Source organism: Phyllostomus discolor, chromosome 8 (genome assembly GCF_004126475.2).
Source record: "Phyllostomus discolor isolate MPI-MPIP mPhyDis1 chromosome 8, mPhyDis1.pri.v3, whole genome shotgun sequence".
Classification (NCBI taxonomy): domain Eukaryota; kingdom Metazoa; phylum Chordata; class Mammalia; order Chiroptera; family Phyllostomidae; genus Phyllostomus; species Phyllostomus discolor.
The window spans coordinates 48,803,524-48,824,004 of record NC_040910.2 but is presented as its reverse complement, the minus strand read 5'-3'; the positions used below and the strand labels follow the sequence as shown (position 1 = coordinate 48,824,004).

General features: G+C 51.6%; 1 protein-coding gene across 1 annotated transcript in view; it reads left to right on the top strand.

Annotated features, from left to right (window-relative positions):
• The window catches only part of ELL (elongation factor for RNA polymerase II), a 60,267-nt gene that overhangs the window by 20,972 nt on the left and 18,814 nt on the right, over nucleotides 1–20,481 (top strand). The window contains exons 2-4 of the mRNA XM_036032599.1: nucleotides 13,517–13,564; nucleotides 18,702–18,823; nucleotides 19,179–19,342. Coding sequence (XP_035888492.1) covers nucleotides 13,517–13,564; nucleotides 18,702–18,823; nucleotides 19,179–19,342 — 334 coding nt within the window. The remainder of the gene's footprint in view (nucleotides 1–13,516; nucleotides 13,565–18,701; nucleotides 18,824–19,178; nucleotides 19,343–20,481) is intronic.

Genomic DNA, 20,481 nt, shown 5'->3' with positions numbered 1-20,481 from the left:
TGCATTTATAACTGAAGAAAATGCTAGGTTTCAGTTGGTGGGAATGTGGTTTTTTTTTTTCCCTTCCCACCCAAATTCAAGGACAGCCCAAGTTTGAGATGTGTCCTGTGGACTTCTCCAACGCAGGGCCCTTAGGAGCTGTCCCTGGGTGGGCCTCTATAAGCTACTGTGGTGGATGAGGATGCTTCCAGGTCACAGTCTCCAGCAAGGTTCCTCTGAGAGGCAGGTGACCCTATGGCTGTGGCTGGAGCAGGCTTGCCGGAACCCAGAGCCTCTTGTGGTGCCAGGAACTCAGAGAGAGAGCAGAGGAGGGCAGGGATGGGTCAGGAGCTAGCGCCAAGGGCCTTGATGCTGTAATTAAGAGTTGTAATGCATTTGAGACCATCGCAAAAGGCATTTTCTGAGTCTGTGAATTAGGCTTCTCTAGAGAAACAAAAACCAATTTGAGGAGGGGCACTTATTTTAGAGAATTAACTCTCCCAGTCATGGGTGCTGACAAGTCAGAAACTTGTAGGGCAGACTGACAGGTTGGAGACCCTGGGAAAGGCTGATGTATCTCTAGTTCATAGGTGGGCTGCAGGCAGAATTCCTTCTTCCTCCAGGACACCTTGATCTTTTTTCTTAAGGCCTTTTACTGATTGGATGAAGCCTATTCAAATGATGGAGGGTAATCTGCCCTACTCAGAGACTGCTACTTTAAATGTTGATCTCACCTAAGAAACACCTTCACCCCAGTATCTAGACTGGTATTTGACCAAACAGCTGGGTTCTGTGGCCTAGCCGAGTTGATACTTCAAATTTACTATCACACTGTCCATGGTAGTCATATAAGTAAGGGGAGGAGGAAGGGAGGGCTCCTGCTTACAGTTGGATGCCAAGGCCAGCGGAGACAGGAACTACATTTTATGGCCACCTCTGTGAAGCTGTGGAGAGGGGTGGGGGGGTGGCGGGCTGAGCCTGGGCTACAGATGGGGAATAGGCATCTGCTGCTTGAGGAGAAGGCAGACTTAACTGAGTGTCCCTGCCCAGGTGGTCAGAGTTAATGGCCCCATGTGAGCAGACAGACCTTTGGGGTACGTCTGAGGCCATAGTCACATCAAGGCATATAGCTGGAACACATAACGAGGTTCATCATGGGCTGTACTAGGCAGACCCAGAATGTAGCATGCTCTAGTGAAGAAAGGGGGGGGGGTCCTGTATTATCCTAAAAGGTCAATGCCCTAAAATGTCAAAGAACAGCTGAGAAACTTCCAGATTAAAGGTGGCTGACAAGATGAGGTGTCTTTGGCTGTGTACCACGCTTCACTTAAAAGGGAAAGCCATGCAAGGACACTGTTGAGCCAGGTGGCCATGTGGATGGTGGACAGTGGCACAGTGTCTTATCAGTAATGAATGTAGTGAATCTGGTGGCTGTCATGTGGTTACAAAAGAGAATACCTTCATTCCTTTGCTCAGCAGAGCTCCAGCTGCCTCCTGGTTTCTGGGCCAGGTATGGTGTGGGGTGAGGGGACTCAGCTTTTAGGCAAAATACCTGAAGCTTATCTTGTCAGTCTGAGGCAAGACCAGCTGCTTTTGTTTTTTGTCATGTGACAGAATGTTTTATAAAAGGCAGCTGAAAGTTTTAGACTTCAGGCTCAGGCATGCTTTCAGGGCCAGTTAATGAACAGGGATCTGCAAAGAGGTGAGTGCCTTACACAGCTGTAGTGGAAGACACTGGTTGGCAGTCAGTGAGGGTGACAGGAACATCTGAAGCAGTGTGACCCCACCGATGTGGAAGGAAAGGCAGTCAGTGGGAAGATACATTCCAAAGTGGCAGAGGGCCCACACCTCCTTACCTGGGGAGGGTCTTGGGTTCGAATGCATGTTTTACTGCTTACTGAGCCAGTGACCTTGAGCCAAGCTTCTGGTTTCCTGGGCCTCAGTTTCATCATCCACCTGAAGCTGGTCCTAGAAGTGCGTGACCTTTTCCACAGGAGGTCCCACAGTTAGGCTCTAGAGGGCCAGTGAGCACCAAGCTCCTGGTGCAACACTTCCTGAGAGAGGCCAGAAGCCCTGCTGGGGGAGCCCAGTTTGGTGACATTTCTCCTTGGCTGTTTTCTCTGAGGAATGGTCATCTTTCCTCAGTCGGCTGGTGGATCTTGGTGGATCTTAGGTACCACCTAACCTAAGATCAGGGCCAATCCTTTCATGGGATGGGAATCAGGTGGCAGCTGGTGAACATGGAGAGGTGGTTGGGGACAAGTCTCACTTGTTGCTTGCCTGCTGGGGCCTTGGGCAGTTTTCAGAACTTACAGATTGAGAATGCCCATCTTGAGGATGCTCTCCTGGCATTCCATTAGTGCCCGGGGAGGGGGGTGCTCACCATGAGGGAGACAGCAGGCAGAGAGCCTCTCTGCAGCTGTGGTTATGGCTGGAGGGCATCCAGGCCCTGCCTACTGGGCCATAGCAGCTCCTGAGCTGCCAGAGTCTGAAAGTCTAGGTTGTTTCAGAAAGGTCTGTTCTGTTTGTTCAGGTGATAGAGAATTCTCTTGTTCCTGAAGTCTGACACCTGAGCCTCTTCGTGACCAAGCAAGGGTCCAAAGGGACCAATCCATTCCTGGCTCTGTCATTGATGACACCTGAGCACCTGGCAGCCCCAGGTCCTTGTTTGCGGCTACAGGATGCTCAAGGCTAGGGAAGGCAAGTCCCTGACCTGGCAGTTCCCAGGCGTAGGAATGGATGCAGGAAAGTGACTTGCTAGTGGGCACTGGCTGAAGGCCACGAGAGTGGGGGTTGGAGGGCATCAAGCCTGAAGGGAAGAGAAGGCCTCAGCCACAGCTTTTGGGTGTATGATTTGTGCCTTCATCTCCTGGGATGGGTTTGAGGGGTAGGTGTTGAGATTGGAGATATTCAAGCTGAGCTAGGTGTTGAAATGTGGAGCATTCAGGAAGCCAGCATCCTGTTGTGTCCTGAGGGACCCTGCAGCCTAGGTAAAGCCTTCAGCTTCCTCTGTGTCTGATGCTATCTAGGGGGTTGTCATGTCATCCTCAGGCCATGGGTGGAGGACAGGTTCCAGCAGAGTGAATCTGACACTCCTGTTGCTGAAAGAGTTTTAGTGAACAATTAAGAAGAAAAACCATCCCACTCAACATTCAGCTCCTGGTGAGACCTTGTCAGACAAGCTTTAGCAAAGTACCAGTGTGCTTTCTTGCCCCTCTATTTGCATTTCCTGTTTGTTTCATGAGGGGTTCCAGAGGCAGAGACAGAGAGAGAGGAGAGTGGAGAGTGGAGAGAGGAGAGAGAGAGAGAGAGAGAGAATGCCAGGACTGTACTCCCAAGGTCCCCTCCTTTCTGGAGGGAGGGCCCTTAGGTGCCGGGATAGCACCTGGGACAGAGTGGCTCCGTCTGAAACATGGCACAGGCTTTCTCTGTCCCACAGGGGAGGGCAGCACAGACAAAGTGAGATCCTGGTCTGGCCATTCAATGGCCACTGCTATGGGGACAGGTACTAACTAGACTAGCACATGGCCTGGCCGCTCTGTAGGCTGGGTTCAGCCTGCAGGCTGTGTGTGCTGGGGGTGTGCAGCAGGTACCCACATAGGGCGGCTTCTTAATTTTTCTATTTGAGGAAAGGCAGATGGGAAAGATGAAATAATGAGGCAAAGGTGTTGAAAGGAGAGCCCAGCCCAGGCGTGGGTTGCACTGTTCAGAGAGGTGGCAGCGGTTGGTGGCTCGTGACAGCCGTTCTGCTGGCAGCTGTGGGGCATGGGTGTCTTGGGGATGTTCTCTGTCGATGGAATGGGGTTCAGTGGAACAAAAGCAATTTAGTATGAAGTGTTTAGTGAATGTCTCATTTCATTACCACAGGGTCATGTGCACTTTACAGAGTTTGAATAAACTGTGAAATTGGGGTAAGATTAAGTAGAGTGGGGAACTGAGTGTGAGCCCTGTGGCACCACAGGGCTTGTCTTCCTGTGAGGTTGGGATCAGCTCTGCTGGTGGGTGGGGACCTCTGCTTTGCCCTGTGACCTTGAACAGCTCTGCCTCCTCATTTTCATCAGTACGACAGGAATGCTGATAATTGCACAGTTGAAGATGGAAGTGGGTTTTATGAAGAAGGCTGGCTGTCTCCAACACTGCAGGTCATTGCATTGTTTGGCGACAGTTTCTGTGGGAGCCCATGCCGAGGAAGTCCATGTAGCCCCCGCTGGTCAGGGCTCAGAAGCTGTCCACCTGCATCAGGCTGTGGGGACCATGTGCCAGACCCTGCCTCGTGGGTCCCTTTATACTTCCTGCGTATCAGTGTCCCCTGTGCTCTGATCTGATTGGTGCCTGACTCACTGCCTTGGACCCCTGGGGTGGCCATCATGTGGGCTGACATGAAGGACACAGGGGACCTGGCAGGGGTGTGGTCTTTGTTCCCCGTGACCTGGTCCAGCTTGTTGGCCAAATTCATGTGTGCGTCTTAGGTGGGGCAGCATGTGCTGCAGCTCAGGGTGAGGGGCAGGTGTCGTGGGACAAGAATCCCACTACCCCACCCCACAGGGGTCATCATGCAGAAACTAGACGATGTCTGCAAACCCTGCATCATCTGGGTGGTTGGCATCCAGGGAGCGCAGGCATGGGAATCTGAGAGACCCTTCAATGGGGTAGGAGTGGAGGAGGTGGCCACACTGGGGTTAGAGCTCTCTGGAGCTTCTTTTTGGGAGAGGAAAAGAAAATTGGTAAGAATTTAGTAGATTTCCATAATAGAATTATTTAAAAACAGAAAGGGGAGCCCTGACTGAGTGGCTCAGTTGGTTGGAGTGTCTTCCCATACATCAAAAGGTTGCAGGTTCGATTCCCAGTCTGGGCACCTAGGTTGATGTTTCCATTCCTGGTTGAGGCACATACAGGAGGCAACCAGCCAGTGTTTCTCACATTGATGGTTCTCTCCCCAACCCCTTCCTCTCTCTCTAAAATCAATAAATATATCCTCGGGTGAGAATAAAAAAAGAAAGGGGATAGCTACAACAGCAAAGAGCAAGACTCCTAAAAGAAAAATTGGTAGAATGCCACTTTATCAGAATTAAGAACTTCTAGGGTTCTTTTTTTTTAAGTCTGCTGTTAAGAGAGTGAAAAGATAAGCCATGGACTGGGAGAGAGTCTTTGCAAAACTCATCTGATAAAGCTCTAGAATATCTCTCCAGAATAAATAAAAAACTCTCAAAACATGGTAATAAGAAAACAACCCAGCTCTGGCTGGTGTGGCTCAGGGGTTGAGTGCCAGCTTGCAAAGCAGAGGGTTGCTGGTTCAATTCCCAATCAGGGCATGGGCCTGGGTTGTGGGCCAGGTCCCCAGTATGCCATAAGCAACCACAAATCAACGTTTCTCTCCCTCTCTTTCCCCCTCTTTAAAAATAAATAAATAAAATCTTAAAAACAACAACAACAACAACAACAAAAACCCTGTATGTGAATGTTCATGGTGGCTTTACTTAGTCTCCCAAACTGAAAATGACCCAGTGTCCTCAGTCAGCAAATGGATGAACATATTGGTGTAATACAGTGGTTAATACTCAGCAGTGGACTTGAAAGGAATAGACTTCAGTGACAGCAGCATGGACCTACCTCAAAGACTTTATGCTAAGTGTGTGTGTAGTCAGCTGGATAAGGGTCCCCAGTAGATATCTAGGTCTTAACCCATGGAGCCTGTGAATGTGACCTCAGATGGAAAAGGAATTTTGCAGATGCGATTAACGATTTTGAGATTATGGGGGCAGTTATCCTGGATTATCCAAGATCTGGGAGGGTGAGGAGCTAAGTGTAATCACAAGTGATCTTATGAGAGAGGGGGGGTGTTGACACAGACAAGAAGAGATGATGTGACCACAGAGGCAGAGATTGGGGTGGTGGTGCCTTAGCCAAGGACCCCTGGAGTCCCAGAAGCTGGAGGAATGATCCTCCCCTGAATGCTTCGGTGCCAGATTTTGCCCCAGGGACATTGATTTCAGACTTCTGGCCTCCAGGACTGTAAGAGACTAAATGTGTTGTTTTAAACCACCAAGTTTATGGTAATTTGTTATAACAGCCACAGGAAACTAATATAGTATGATTCCATTTATGTGACCTCTTTTTTTTTTTTTAAGATTCTATTTATTTTAGAGAGGGGGGGAGAGAGGGGGAGAGAGAAAGAAAGAAACCTCAATGTATGAGAGAAACATTGATTGGTTGCCTCTTGCATGCCCCAGGCTGGCCCGAAACCCAGGCGTGTGCCCTCACCCAGAATCAAACTGGCAAACTTTTGACCCTGGCGGGTGTGTCTCAGTAGTTGAGTGCTGGCCTGTGAACCAAAGGGTCACTGGTTCAATTCCCCGTCTAGGATACATGCCTGGGTTGTGGGCCAGGTCATGGCCCACATTGTGGGCCATACATTGATGTTTCCCTGCCTCTTTCTCCCTTCCCCTCCCTAAAAAATAAAATAAAATCTCAAAAAAAACCTGGCAAACTTTTGGTTCGTGGGATGATGCCAACCCACTGAGCCACATCAGTTTGGACTTTTTTTTTAAATTGATTTTAGAGAAAAGAAAGGGGAGAGGGAGAAACATTGAATTATTCCACTTGTTTATGCATTCATTGGTTGATTCTTGTATGTGCATTGACTGGGGATCGAACCCACAACTTTGGTGTATTGGGACACTGCTGTAACCAACTCGGCTACCCGGCCAGGGTTGTATGACCTGAAAGAGGTACAGCCATAGGGACAGAAAACAGTGGAGATGGGGTGTGGAGGTTGGAGTATTTGCACCTATTTTTCTAATCCTCAGAGTTTCTTAAATCTTTTTCCTGTGCTTCCTGTGTACCTCCATGACTTCGGATAGAAACATGTGCTGTGTTGGCCAGTGTGTAGGTCCTGATTGTAGCTCCTTGGAGTCTGTTTTCTTGCTTTTATATGTCTGCCCCATAATGATGACTGTGCCACTGTTCTCCCAGCCAGGGGGAGGGGCTGCTGTGGGCTCCTGTTTAGGTCCTGCCCAGGTTTTCCAGCTCAGCCTCGAGCCAGTCATGTCCAGTAGACTGGCCTTCTGTGTACATGTCTGTGTCTGGTTCACAGAAACAACACCTCATAGTGACAGACAATGTCTGAACTCTCCATGTCCTCCGTGTCCCGCTCAGAACCTTCCAGGAAGTCTTAGGGAAGGTTCCTGAAAGGCATTTCCTAATCCTCTGTACTTTACTGGAAAAGAGGGGACAGTTGCCAGGAGGTCTACAGCCAGGCCTTTTCTCAGGACTTCACCTCCCCCTTTCCTGGCCACACTCCACTCAGGAAGGCTGGGTCTCAGCTCTGCAGAATCACACAGACTCTCCTTAAGGAGGAACAGATGCCTTCCCTTCTGTCATTTTCTGCGGGCACCTCTGGGTCATGGGGGTGGGTGGTTTGGGCCAGGTATACCACAGGGAGTACACTGCCCCAGCCGTGTTGACACTGTGTGTAGGGGGGTTTCAGGGCTTGGATGCTGCTTTCCACACAGGGCTGGTGGCAGACGGCCCAGAGTTGCATCCAGGTTGGGCCAGTCCTTGCTTGATCTATTCTGTATGCCACATGGTCTTTTCTGTGTGCATTTTTTACTTTAAACCTTTCACATGGGGATGTTCACATCCCCATGGAACAGAGAATAATGACAGTTCTTGAGCCATCACTCAGGCTCACACTCTGAGCATCTCACCGGCTCGTCTGAACTCTTTCCTGAGGAGCGTTTGTTAAAAGAATCCCAGGTATCTTTTCATTTCACCCATGTCTTTTTCAGTGACAATATTGAATGTCAACAGATAAGGACTGGTTTTTATAGACATGACCTTGGTGCAGCTCTGTGAGAGCTCCAAAGCCCAGCCCCTGGCACCCTGCTGGCTGTCTCCATGGGGTCTTCACAGTGACTGGGTTCTGTCGGGGCCATGCGGAGCCACTTGCAACGTGCATGCCAAGTGTGTGGTAATCTGTAGCACTCCATCCTTCCTCCCCTTGTGCCATCCACCTATTGAAGAAACCAACAGGTGTGTCCTGTGGAATTTTCCACATTCTGTTCTGATGATCATTATCCCCTTGCTTTCCTCACGGCATTGATCAACTCAGGGCCCCTCAGCTGCAGCCTGCTGACTTCTGAGGCGAGCTCACTTTTCACTGTGGAGGCCGTCCAGTGTTCTGTGGGTGTTGGGCAGTGTTCCCACCTCCACCCACCAGATGCCAGGAATACCCTCCCCCCAACCGAGTCACAACAACCTAAATTGTCCCTTGGGGCAGAATCACTCAAAACCGTGAGTATAACTCTGTGCCTTACCCACTGGCTTCCTGTGAACCTGTAGCTGGACCTAGAGAGATGGATTTCTTTTCTTTTTTTTTTTTTTTTTAAGATTGGATTTATTTATTTTTAGAGAGAGGGGAAAGGAGGGAGTAAGAGGCAGATAAACATTGATCAGTTGCCTTTCATTTGCACCCCAACCAGGGACTGAACCTGCATCCCAGGCATGTGTCCTGACTGGGAATCAAACCAGCGACCTTTTACTTTGTGGGATGATGCCCCACCAACTGAGTCAGGGCCTGGAGGTGGATTTCATAAGCCACTTCCTGTTGCCTCACCCTCCAAGCCTCTTCTCCATGGACAGAGAAAAGGGGTTTCTGGCCATCTCAAGTTCCTCCTCAAGCATTTGTGCCTCTTCCCATAGGCCACACATTACCCTGACTGTCATCTCCCAGCGCGCTCCCCGTTTTCTTCCACATGCATCTCCATCTTTTCTACACTGCTTCTTTCTTTTTTCCCCCGGATTTGATTTATTTATTTTCAAAGAGAGGGGAAGGGAGAAGGAAGGAGAGGTAGAGAAACAGCGATGTGTGAGAGAAACATCAATCTGTTGCCTCTCACACGGTTGGGCTGCAACCCAGGCACGTCCCCTGAACTGAACTGGTGACATTTTGCTTGACAGGTCGGTGTTGAATCCACAGAGCCACACCAGCCAGGTCTCTACACTGCTTCTTCATCCAGGTGATGCTCCCCTAGAGAGGGAGCTGCCAAGTGGCCTAATGATTTCGGGGCACAAATACTCCTGCCCCAGTGCATTGAAGCCTCCCCCACTGCCTGCTCCACCAGGCTGTCCTAGCTTGGCTGAAGTGCAGTGCCAGCAGCGATGCTTGTCCTGAGCAACTCGCAGCTTCACCCCCGTTTGAGGCTGGCGGATGGTGGTGAGTGGCCGTGCAGGGGTCTAACATGGCCACTGTGGAGGCTGGGCTTCCTGAGGGCCCCTCCATGCCTGCTACTTGGGAGGCACTGCACTGATCAGCTCAGACCCTGGGAGTGCGTGACCTCTGCACCTGTGGTAGGAACAACATAACCCCTAAGCACAGGTGGCAAACACAAGGCCTGTGGGCCGAATCGGGCCCTCTACCTTGTTTTATCCAGCCTGGCACCTTGTTTCTACCCGGCGGCAATGCAGAGCTCCTTGCCCCTAGTTAAGGAGTAGTTACATTTACACAGTCCTAAAATTACATTCGGCCCTTTGAAGGCAACCACCAGGCTGATGTGGCCCCCGGTGAAAATGAGTTTGACACTCCTGCAAGGATCTGGGGAGACTTGAGGCATTGATATGGTGTTGCCTGAAGTGCAGCCCACTCAGGTCCCAAGTGTGACAGGTGCAGAGGTGGCAGTGCTGTGCCTGGGGATATCCAGGGAAGTTACATTACCTGGTGACTTGCTAATTTTGGTCTGAGGCCAACCCAGAAGCTGCTGAGGCAACAAGGAAATGGGAAACAGGCAGTGCCCAGTCAGTCTGTCATACCCTACTGGTCCTGGGACACTGCCTTCTGTCCTGCTCTGTAGGTGATTTAGCAGAGCCCCTAACCTTGTGAGCTGTTGGCCCCTGCAGGGAGCAGCCAGCCAGGTCATGATGATTATGTTCCCACAAGGAGCCCCTGAACTGCCAGGATGGGCCGACTGCTGGGGTGTTGGGGTGATGCTGGTCCTGCCTCAAAGGAACCTTCGATTTGGGCTCTGGCTGCTCACTCAGAAGACACTGTTGGTACCACGCTCACCTTCTGGGAGACCCATGAGCTTGAGGTGGCCCCTGCACCCCTGACACTATCACTGCCTTCCGTTTGCACACATTTCATATTTAGTGCTATGTGTCCAAATCCTGCATTTTGTTACTATCTGTGCCCCAGACTGTCAGTGGTCTTTTACAGAAATGTAATTCATTCTTTCATATTCATAGATGGGTTCACCATGCCCAGCACTCTTCATCATCTGTAAGACCCATGTGTCCATTTGGTGTCACTCTCCCTCCTCCTGAAGAACTTCCAGAACCTTCCTTGCAGGGGAGCAGCTCTTTTGCAAACAGACTCACTCAGCCTTTGTCTGGACAAGTCTCTATCCCACTTTTTCTTTGCACTAGATATAGAATTCTAGGTTGTCAGTGTTCTATCCCAGCCCTTTAAAGTTGTGCCTGTTACTGTTAATGGCTATAGACAGCCTGTGGGAAGTCACGTGTGTGTGTGTGTGTGAGAGAGAGAGAGAGAGAAGGTACGAAATGCTCTGTTGTTAACAAGGGCTTGGTCCTTCTGAAGGAATGAGATACCAAGCAAGCCCACGTGGCCAAGAGCCTGGCTCGACAATAACGGCTGGGCTGTGTGGGGTCATGCACTTCATCATGGAGCCTTCCCAGCATCATAGAGAAAGAGTGGACTTCTAGGCCTCTCAGTTGACTTCTCCAATGTGAAATGTCTCCTTGAGGCCTTTAGGGAATGAGTGACGTTGAAACCAAAGAGTCTTCCAGATTAACTTGCTTGACAGCTACCAAGCCAGCTAAGTGCTTCACTGGATGGCCCACAGGGAACATGTGGTTGAGGGAGGGCAGACCAGCACACGTGGGTGCTTGGGCTGCTCTGGTGGAGTCCCTCTCAGGAGGGCGTCCTTCCTAGTTCCTCTCCCTCTTTACTCTAAATCCAGCCTCTTGTCATCGCCATCATCATAGCCCCCATGCCCCAAGCTCTGGAGCACAAAGGTTTTGCTGTGTGTGGATGGCACACACAGTACTGGAGTTGACCCTGACTGACCCCTGCATGGAGATCTGGGCTGAGCAACCTAGAAGTGAAAGAGCCAAGCCCCACTGCCCTCTACCACTGCAGTGTCCCTAATCTCTGCTCCTGCTTTGCCCCTGCTGTTCCCTCCCTCTGCCAGAAACACCCTTCCTTCCTGGCTTTGATGACCAGGTGTCAGCAGAGAGCTTATAATAACGACAGGCAGGGCTGCTTTGCCTTAGCATTGCCTGTGCTGCTGTGTTCTGATATCTTCTGTTTCCCTTCTGCCTATATTATATCACTCTTGCCTTAAATGTGGCTGGCAGACAGGAATCTCCCCCAACTGTTGAGGAATTTCCTCTGTGTTCCTGCAATATTGCTCAAAGCCCCCGAGTCTTCAGTGAAGGTCTTCTGTGGGCCTGATCTGCTGATCTGGCACACACTGACCTGCTTTCTGTCTCTTTAGTTTCGTCTTCCCTGGAAACATATGTAAATGGACTCAAACAATGCGTGAGGTCATATGTTGATGCCTCTCACTTAGCCAGCGGCTTTAAGGTTTGTCCATGTTGTGTCCACCAGGAGTTTGTTCCTTTTTATTTCTGAATGGTTTTCTCTTATTTCTCTGCCTACCAACTGATGGACATTTGGGTTGTTGCCACTTCTCAAATACTAAGAGCAGTTCTGCTGTGCTTGTTTACATGTAAGTTCTAGTGCATTTGTCATTTCTCTTGGCTAATTCCTCGGAGTGGACTTGCTGGGTCATGTGGTAGTTCTGTGTTTAACCTTTTAAGAAACTGCCAGACTGTTTTCCACAGCAGCCACATGGTGTGTGTTCCCACCAACCACGGACAAAGGTTCTGGGATGTTGTTTATCCTTCCCATTCTAGGTACACAGTTCATATTTTATTGACAGGTAATGATACTGAGGGCTTCTCACCTGCTTAGTGGCCAGGTTTTCATGTCTTCTTTTCATCTCTTTAACCTAATTCCTAGCAGAGGCTGCTTACTTACATAGTGCATCTCCAAGGACCCTGCCAGGATGAGACCCACACTGGTGCTGTGCTTCTCATTTTCTGACCAGGAGCCCAGGCAGGGGTCAGGTCAAGGTCATGGTCATGGGTTGGGTCAGCTGGTCCTGAGTCTGCTTTGTAAGGAGCCTGGCCCCTGTCTTACCAGCACCAGGACTTCTGTGTCTGCAGAGGCTGGTTCCCAGTCCTAGAGCAGGACAAGGGACTGGAGGATGTCCCTCTCTGCCTGCCTAGCAGTGTTTGGAAGTATGGGGTGGTTTGTGAGGCATCAGGTCCCATGGGGTAAGTGCTAGTGCATGGAGTGACCCCTCAGGTCTGCTTTAGACAGCAGAGTCCTTTGAGATACTTGGTGAAAGAGGGGGTTCCTAGTAAACAAATGATATGTGTGTGGCCCTCATGTCCAAGCTGACTGAGCTGTCTCCCTCACATGCCCAAGAGCATCAGCCCAGCAGCTGATGGACCCACAGGCTCCAAGAGGTCAGCCACCTATTAAGTCTGGGCCTGCCTGTTCATTGATTCTCTCCACTAGGATGGAGCCACTCCACTATTCCACCTGCTGTGGGCCTCACGTTCTGGGTGAGGGGGCTGACAAGCAGCCACTCAGGGAGGTACTATAGCCGGGGCACAGGGGTGGGGAGCCTCCCCTGCTCTAAGTAAGGCAGGGTGGTGGGCTCAGATGGAGGTGGGAAAGCACAGCCGCTACTGCTGTGTGAAGGAGGTTGGGTGGGCAGGGGACAAGCTGGCACAGAGGTAGATTTGGGCCCTGTGGGTTTGGGGGATGGCAGAGGGGTCATGATGACAAGCCAGGACCATGCTGTGGGATGGTATCTGCTACACAGAAGGTGGGTGCTCCAGGACCAAGGTTGGAAGAGAAGGTGCAGTCCTCTATCTGGATCCACATGCTTTCCAAAATTCCACCAGAAGGCTGATCTCTGAATAGCTGAAGCTTTTTAAGTACTTATTTTGAGGTTTTTACTATATATATTTTTATGACATTTAGAAATTCTGCCACCCCAGGCACAGTGACAAATTGCTCTGAAACTGTGACATTGGAGCTGGGCAGGTGTTGGGCTTCATCCTGCCAGTGGTGCGGGGGCCAGAGTCATCCGTCAGCCTGCCTCCTGGCCAGTGGTGCTCACCCACCCTGATTTCCATTTGGAGGTGGTATCTGTGAGGCAGGGTGGCCTGGGCTGATGACCGTTTTAGGAGACCAGTGAGGGGCTGCCCACTGCCTGTGTGTCTACTCTCGCCACTCACATACCCTCAGCTCCAGTGCATTCAGAGAACTCCTGTTGATCTTTCAAGACCCTGCTTCGGTGACCTTTCCTGTAGTTTTCAGACACGTGTGGTTTCTCTCACCTTTCCTGAACACATGCTCCTTACCCTGCTCCTTAGATAACTGGAAATGAGGCTCTGGATTTCCAGCTATCTTTATTTAGCGTTTTCCTCTTTTGCTTTTTTGCAGGATTCTGTTTCTCTGAGACCATCAATTCGATTTCAAGGAAGCCAAGGGGTGAGTTGTTTTTGTGTTACTCACATCTGGAATTGTGGGACTGGTGCGTCTGGGTCCTTTCATGACTCGTTGGGCACAGCAGTAATTGGGTGCAGTGTTTGGTCCCATCCACCTCCACTCCAGGCCAGTCCCCATGCCAGTCTGAGCTCTGCCTCTAGATGCTCCTAGGCCCCCAACCCCTGTTCTGACCTGATCTCTGTGCTAATTCAACGCTGCAGCCTGCAGCCCACAGCCCAAGCAGTGTCCTCTCTTGGGTAGGATACTCGTCTTCCCCTATGGACCCAAGTCCATGGGTGATTGTGTTTTGGAACTGGGTTGGGGGATTATAGAAACTCAGTGCCCTCATTTTATTAGTGTACTCTATTCCAAATGACCATGTTAACAGAAAAATTGGGGAATGAAAGAATGGGCAAATTGTTCATAACCCTTTCCCTCCAGTCTTAGGGCCACCCCCCAGTACCTCCCACCCACCAAACACCTGTCGGAACACTAGTTTTTATTCTAGTCTTTATTGCAAGTCTTTTGTTTCTATGAAGAGTTGTGCCTGAAGGCCAGCTGTGGGTTTTGGTCGGCCAGGGGGTTCCAGAGAGGGGGCCTCTGGGAAATGTATGTGTCTATACAGATACAAGGATCCAAGATATGCTTGTGGGGCAGGCAGGGGCCAGTGCCACAATCTACAGGGGGTGCTTTCTCCTCAGAGAGACTAGGTTTCCCTCTTAAGATCCTGATTAGGATCTTAAGCTGATTGGGAGAGGCCCACCCAAGCCATTGAGCATCCTCTCCTTTACTTAAAGTGAGCTGGTCATGGATGTCATTGTGTTTGCAGAACACCTCCACACATGCCCAGATTAGCGCTGTGGTGTCACAGGAACTGCGATCTGGCCAGGGAATACACAAACTGACCATCACATCAATACCATTCAGGGTTGGCAAGAAACCCCCCAAAACCCAGACAACCCCCACCCCCCTGTGCCTCTTCAGGAGCCTCTGTGCTCCCATTGGCCCTGTCAGAGTCTTGGGGTCACCCTTTTGCCACCTTTCTTTATTTTCCTTAGGACATTTCTGGGGTGTTGGCAGGGCTGGCTTGGGCTTGCTGCCAGACTGGTCTCATGATGCCCGCTGGTGGCCATGGTCACCTTGTGCCCTCAGCAGCTGTGGAAAGATGAAGCCAGTACACAAAAAGGGCCACTGTGGTCAGTGTTCATTTTTCAGCAAGACCCCGACATGGCCACTCACAGGTGCTTCATGAGGTTCTCCTGGGCCCATGCCTGCCTTATATCTCCCAAATTCCTGTGGAAAGCCTGAGAGCCATATTCATTCCAGATGTGGGGTTCCACTACCTTAGTTTTAGAATCATGCTTTGCCCACTTTTTCTTCCTTCTGGGCTTTCTTTTGCCCAACAGAGTTTCTAGAAGATTTCAGCATGGAGGCGCTGTGCTGCAGCTCAGAGCAGGCCAGGCCACGAATCTTCACCAGAAGGCTCTTCCCTGTTGTGAACCTGGGTGAGGGCTGGGGTGGGCTATGTGACAAGGGCATTCTCTTCTTCCCCAGCTTGCTACATAGGTTCAGGTGCTGAGTCTGCCTCCCTGGCATCTGTACCTCCTATTCTTCCTTCTAGGCATTGATGGGACATGTTCCCTTCCTCCCTTTCAGATGTGAAGGGCCAGTCTGCATGTGCACGGTCACTTAGACTGGCAAGGAGGAAGCAGGGCACTGCAGCTCTGTCCTCCCTCTTCTGGCCTCTCCGTTGCACACGCACACCTGGGCCTGGGTGTTCCCAAGAAGTAAGGAGAGGGTTTTGCTCTGTGTGCAACACCTGAAAGGTTGGAGATAGAGCAGCAGGTGGGTTGCGGATGAAGAAGCAGGAGGGCAGCAGGGCTGGACGAAACATGCTCATTAGGGGCCTGACTGATCTGATGTTCAGGGACTGGATCCCCAGAGACCCATGAAACTGATGGACTGAATATTGAGACTCTGTTTGTAGGCTCCTTGGCTCAAGGACCTTAGTTTTAGTTCCCTTTCTGTCCCTCATTCTCCTCACCCACCCCCAGATAGAGACCTTGTCCACTTAGAGGGTCATGTGCAAATTAACATGGCTTTAGGAGACCCATTGTACTCCCTATAGCCCAGAATGAGCTCACTCAGCTCCTGGTGCCCTTCCTCCTCAGATGTGAATGTGGTGCAGCTGGAATAGGGTCATGGCATCAGCACACCTCCTGGGTGGGTTTTGGGCTCATTGTGGCCACCTCCTAGCCTAGACTGGGAACGCCACTAGATCCAGGCTGTAGAAGTGTGCAGCTGGGCCCCTTATTGACTGGTTCCTTGGGACATTTCCCCAGTGTTATCAGGGCTGGTCTGAGCTTGCTGCCAGACTGGCCCCATGCCGCCCTCTGGTGGTCATAGTCATTCTGTTCAGTCTACTGCATTTACCACATTCCCTGGAGAACTAGGCCCCTGCCTTGAATGTGTCCACCTTCCAGGGTTTTGTCTGCTGGAGCAAAACACTCACCTGTCCACTTGCTGGGTACATATTTGCATCTGTGTTTTCTATGCTCTCAGGAGCAATGAGCCAGGTGACTGGCACTCTGCTATCAGGGCGTCATTTCTGAGTTGTTAACCCCTGATTGCTGGTAAAGCACCCCCACATAGCCAGCGCCACTCCAGAACTCTTCCGTTGAAAAAAGGAGAGGTGGAGTTTTGTCCAGAGCAGCTCAGGACCTACACATTTCCCTGGGCTGTGGTGAGCATGAGCTGCAATTTCTAGAATAAGGTCTGACAGAGATGCTTACAGGCCTTTCACCCGTGTCTGTGTGAGGAGCCACGTCTGTTAGGATGTGCTCAAGATTGAGCCACTAGGTGCATGTCGTTGTGTCGGTGGTAACAGGGACTGCTTGGGAATATCTAGAAAGTATCTACAGGATGGGGGTGTTGGAGTCTGGAGACATTGTGCAGCCAAGACGCCTGGGGAGGGAGGTAAGGGCCGACAATTGCTCTTCTGAGCCCCAAGAAGAGAAGGTGGTATGTAGAAAGGGCCTTGAGTATGGGGTTGCGGGGGTGACACCTCCCACCAGGCCAGCAAAAAAAGGCTACTTTGCTCCTAGAAGGCGTGTTCAGCTGTAGCAGGAATTCTTCCCCCCCCAATGGTTCCCTGGGAATGGAAATGATGAAGAAAACTGACGGTTTCTGAAAACCCCTCTGACAGAGAGGACCTGCTCAGTGGTATTTGGCTCCCATGTCCACCTATTCCTTTTGCTTGAACATCTAGTGCTGTTACCCACCATGTCACTCCCACCCCCACCTGGGACTTGATTTTTCTCCAGAGCTCCCACCTGCACTGCATGTGACTTGGTGGGGGGTGGGAGGGGGCAGTGGCTGACTCGGGGCAGATTACAAAGGGAGGAGGAGGTGAAAGCCTTTTGGCCAGGACTCCACTGACCACCGCAGTGGAGCCGGCGCTGCCTTCGGGCCCCAGGCCTCAGAGGCACTGAGGGCATCTGGGATGGGATGAGAGTGTCTACTCCTCCAGTTTGTCACATAGACATTTGCCCCTGTACCCATAACCTGGTGTCAGTGCTGCCATCAGGTATAGCCACGTGGTAGCTCTGGGGCGGGGGCATCTGAGACTCCGTCCAGAGGGCACACTCGTGGCTGCTGCATACTGAGCCATGTCCTGGAACACATGCCACAGTCTCCCCTGGCAGAGGCAGCTTCGCCTTCCTGGGCTGTCTGTGCCAGCTGGCTGGTTCCCAGAGGCTGGTCATTATTAACCAGCAATAACCTATTAACACAGGATTCCATAGCAGTGGTGCCATGGGGCTGGGAGGGGCCCCCAGCATATCCCCGCCCATCCCCAGTTGTCTGGAGAACACTGGTCACAAGTGTCCTCTTTGTGTGTGGTTTCCCCTGTCACTAGCAGGACCAGGCTCTTCTGAACATTGGTTTCAAGCCCCATGTCACCTGTTGCTCTGCACAGACTGGCCTCTGGCTCTCAGCTGGGCCTTCCCCTACCCTGGAATGGATTTTGGAAGTGGGCATATGTGCCTGGGTAGAGAAGGCTCACACAGGGTGAGAGGGTCAGAGTGAAGAGTCCCCCACCCTCCACCCAGGGGGCAGCATGGTGGCTGCTCCCTACACAGGCTTGGGTAGGGCGTCTGCAGCATGGTGGGTAGGCCTCTATGCACATGGCAGGGTCCCACCGTCAGCTGTCTGCCAGGCTGCCGGGGTGTCCCAAAGCTGTCGCAGATGGCTTTGTTTTGATCCAGTGTGGGCTGTGCTTGTCAGGGTGGTGGCCGCACAGTAGCAGAGCTCTATTTTGCAGCTGGAGCCAGAGTGCACTCTTCCCACCTGCTTGCCTGGGTGGGGCTGCACGAGCTGGTGGATGGGGTAGGTAAGGTGGGAAGTACCCAGGGGGCTCAGGCTGGATCTCCCTCTCTTCCTCTCAGGGGTGACAGCTCAATGGGGACTGACAACCTCTGCAGCCACTGCCCCCTGAGCTGAGACAGAAGGAAGATGCTGCCTGAGGAGGCCATGTCCCTCCAGACCAGGACTAGGTTAGGGAGAGGATCAGAACGGACAAGGAGGAGCTGCCCATATTGGGCTCAGGTTCCCTGAAAACCCCTTTTCATTATGCTGACTGCTGCATGGGCTTTCTGCCATGTTCTGGGTAGCTGTGTGCAAAATATGCACTTGGCTTGAGTCTCCCTTGTGACCTTCCGAAACCTTGTTCATGGCTACAGGGCAGTGAGTGGAATCTGTATCCCCATGGAGGAGATGGAGAGGAGGTCATTAAGTGGGAGCAAGGGTCAGAGTATCTTGGCTGCCCAGCATGCCCCGCTGGCTTCTGACACCCATCTTGTCTCATTTTTCCTTTAAGGATGCCCTGTTTGGTGGGTGGGGAAACTGTGTCATGGCCCAGATCTGGGTGGGGTCCTTGCCTCCGAGTGCATGTTGAGTGTTCTGCACTCTTGGGGTCCTGTCACTGCTGGGAAAGCAGAGGTATGTTTTGAAGGAAAGTGCCAGCATCTTCTTGCCATAAGGGTCACACTGTGTGGACTGGCGGGGCCCAGCAGCTGGCCTGTGCCATGGTCCCCTTCATGCTTTGGACTCTTGATGATACTGCACCCCCGTCTCTGTGCAGCACATCTTCATCCCCCAGCCTGACTGCCCCTCAGAGGCTCGGACCTTCTCCTTCTACCTCTCCAACATTGGCCGTGACAGCCCCCAGGGCAGCTTTGACTGCATCCAGCAGTACGTCTCCAGGTGAGGCCCTGAGGAACAGCCCTGTCTCCCCACCTCTCCCCTGGGCTGCTCCCCCCAGCTCAGACCACTGTACAGGTGTTTGCCTTCTGGCCCAGTAACTCCCTTCTCTCAGATGAGCTGCTTTGACTCCTTTCATGTATCCAGGCTGTAGGTCCTGGCATTGTGCTTCTGACCCAGGGGCCTGGGTCCCCTTGTTTCTTCTGGGTCAAGATGCGCCTTGTGGAAACCGTGTGGCTCCATCAGTACTGAGCCTTGTTTCCTGGTGGGGGATGGGCAGGGTGGGGGCTTGGGCCCCAAGACCATAGCTCCCTGTCTCCCAGGTACTTATCTTGGCTTCTGGTCCCTTGTCTTATAGCCATGGGGATGTACACCTGGACTGCTTGGGTAGCATCCAGGACAAAATCACAGTGTGTGCCACCGACGACTCCTACCAGAAGGCACGGCAGAGCATGGCCCAGGCGGAGGAGGAGACTCGGAGCAGGGGCGCCATCGTCATCAAGCCCGGAGGCCGCTACCTAGGTGAGGAAGGGGACCTGGGATTCCAACCATGAGAGGCTCCACTTGTGAGGGGATAATGCCTGCCAGGCAGCTATTGGGGGTGGGGGGCAGGAGATATAAAGGGCCCACCCAGTCCAGGAGTAGGGGTGATGGGTGACAGAGGTGTGGCCCAGCCCTTGAGAAGGACCAGCCAGGTCCATGTCAGGTGAGAAAAAAGGTCCCGTTGAGTCAGGTGGGGGCTATGACGTCTGCTGCTTCCAACCCCCAGGTGGACTCAGGACCCAAGAACTGGAGGAATTTGAATGTGCAACCTCAGGGGCCTTTACCCATCAGGGACACATATGTGCTCCATGAAGACAGGGTTGCCATATGTTCTTTGGGTGCCACCCCGTCTCATCTGCCCAGCTGACTCCTCACTAAGTCTGAATGGCTGGCATGCTCCAAACTGCCAGGCGCACCCCGTGGTGGCTTGCTGCTGTGTTGGGGCTGGCGAGGGAGCATTAGGTTGAGACCTGGAAGGAAAGGCTCTGATCCCTGCTTGCCTAGAAGGCTCCAGCAGCTCAGCATCTGCTTGGAAATACTTTTGGTGAAATTGAGACACCAACAACATTAAAAATCGGGAGAAAAATACAGTTTATTCAGAAAACTCATCGTCCTGCTGTAGCCTTTTCACCTTTTGGACCTAGACAGAGTTGAGGAGTTATAAGAATTTATTGCCAGGGAAAGAGAAGCATCAAGCTGGAGAGGCATGAACCAGCTTACAGCAAACAAGGACCTCGGTGGCTTTGTGGGTTTGTTGTTTTGTTTTGTTTTGTTTTGTTTTTAAGAAATGGGAAGGTTTCAACCCCCCGCACCCCACCAGCCCCCACCAAGAAAGCCTGGTTTCCTTTGCTTGGCAGTGGGTTTGGCTCTGAATGAAATCCCCGTCGGACAGTGCTGAGCCCCAGGGGACAGGGACACCAGCCACCGGGGCCAGAACCAAACATGCTTCTCCCACTTTCTTTTGCCTCAAGATGCAAACATAGTCATTCATACAAATTTTAGTGAATTTCTGGGTCCTTGGCCAAAAACTTGGTCAAGATTTGTCTTATTGGACCACTTTGTATATACAGTGAAGGTTTTTGCCACAGTTTATGTTTTGATGGAAACACTCATTTGGC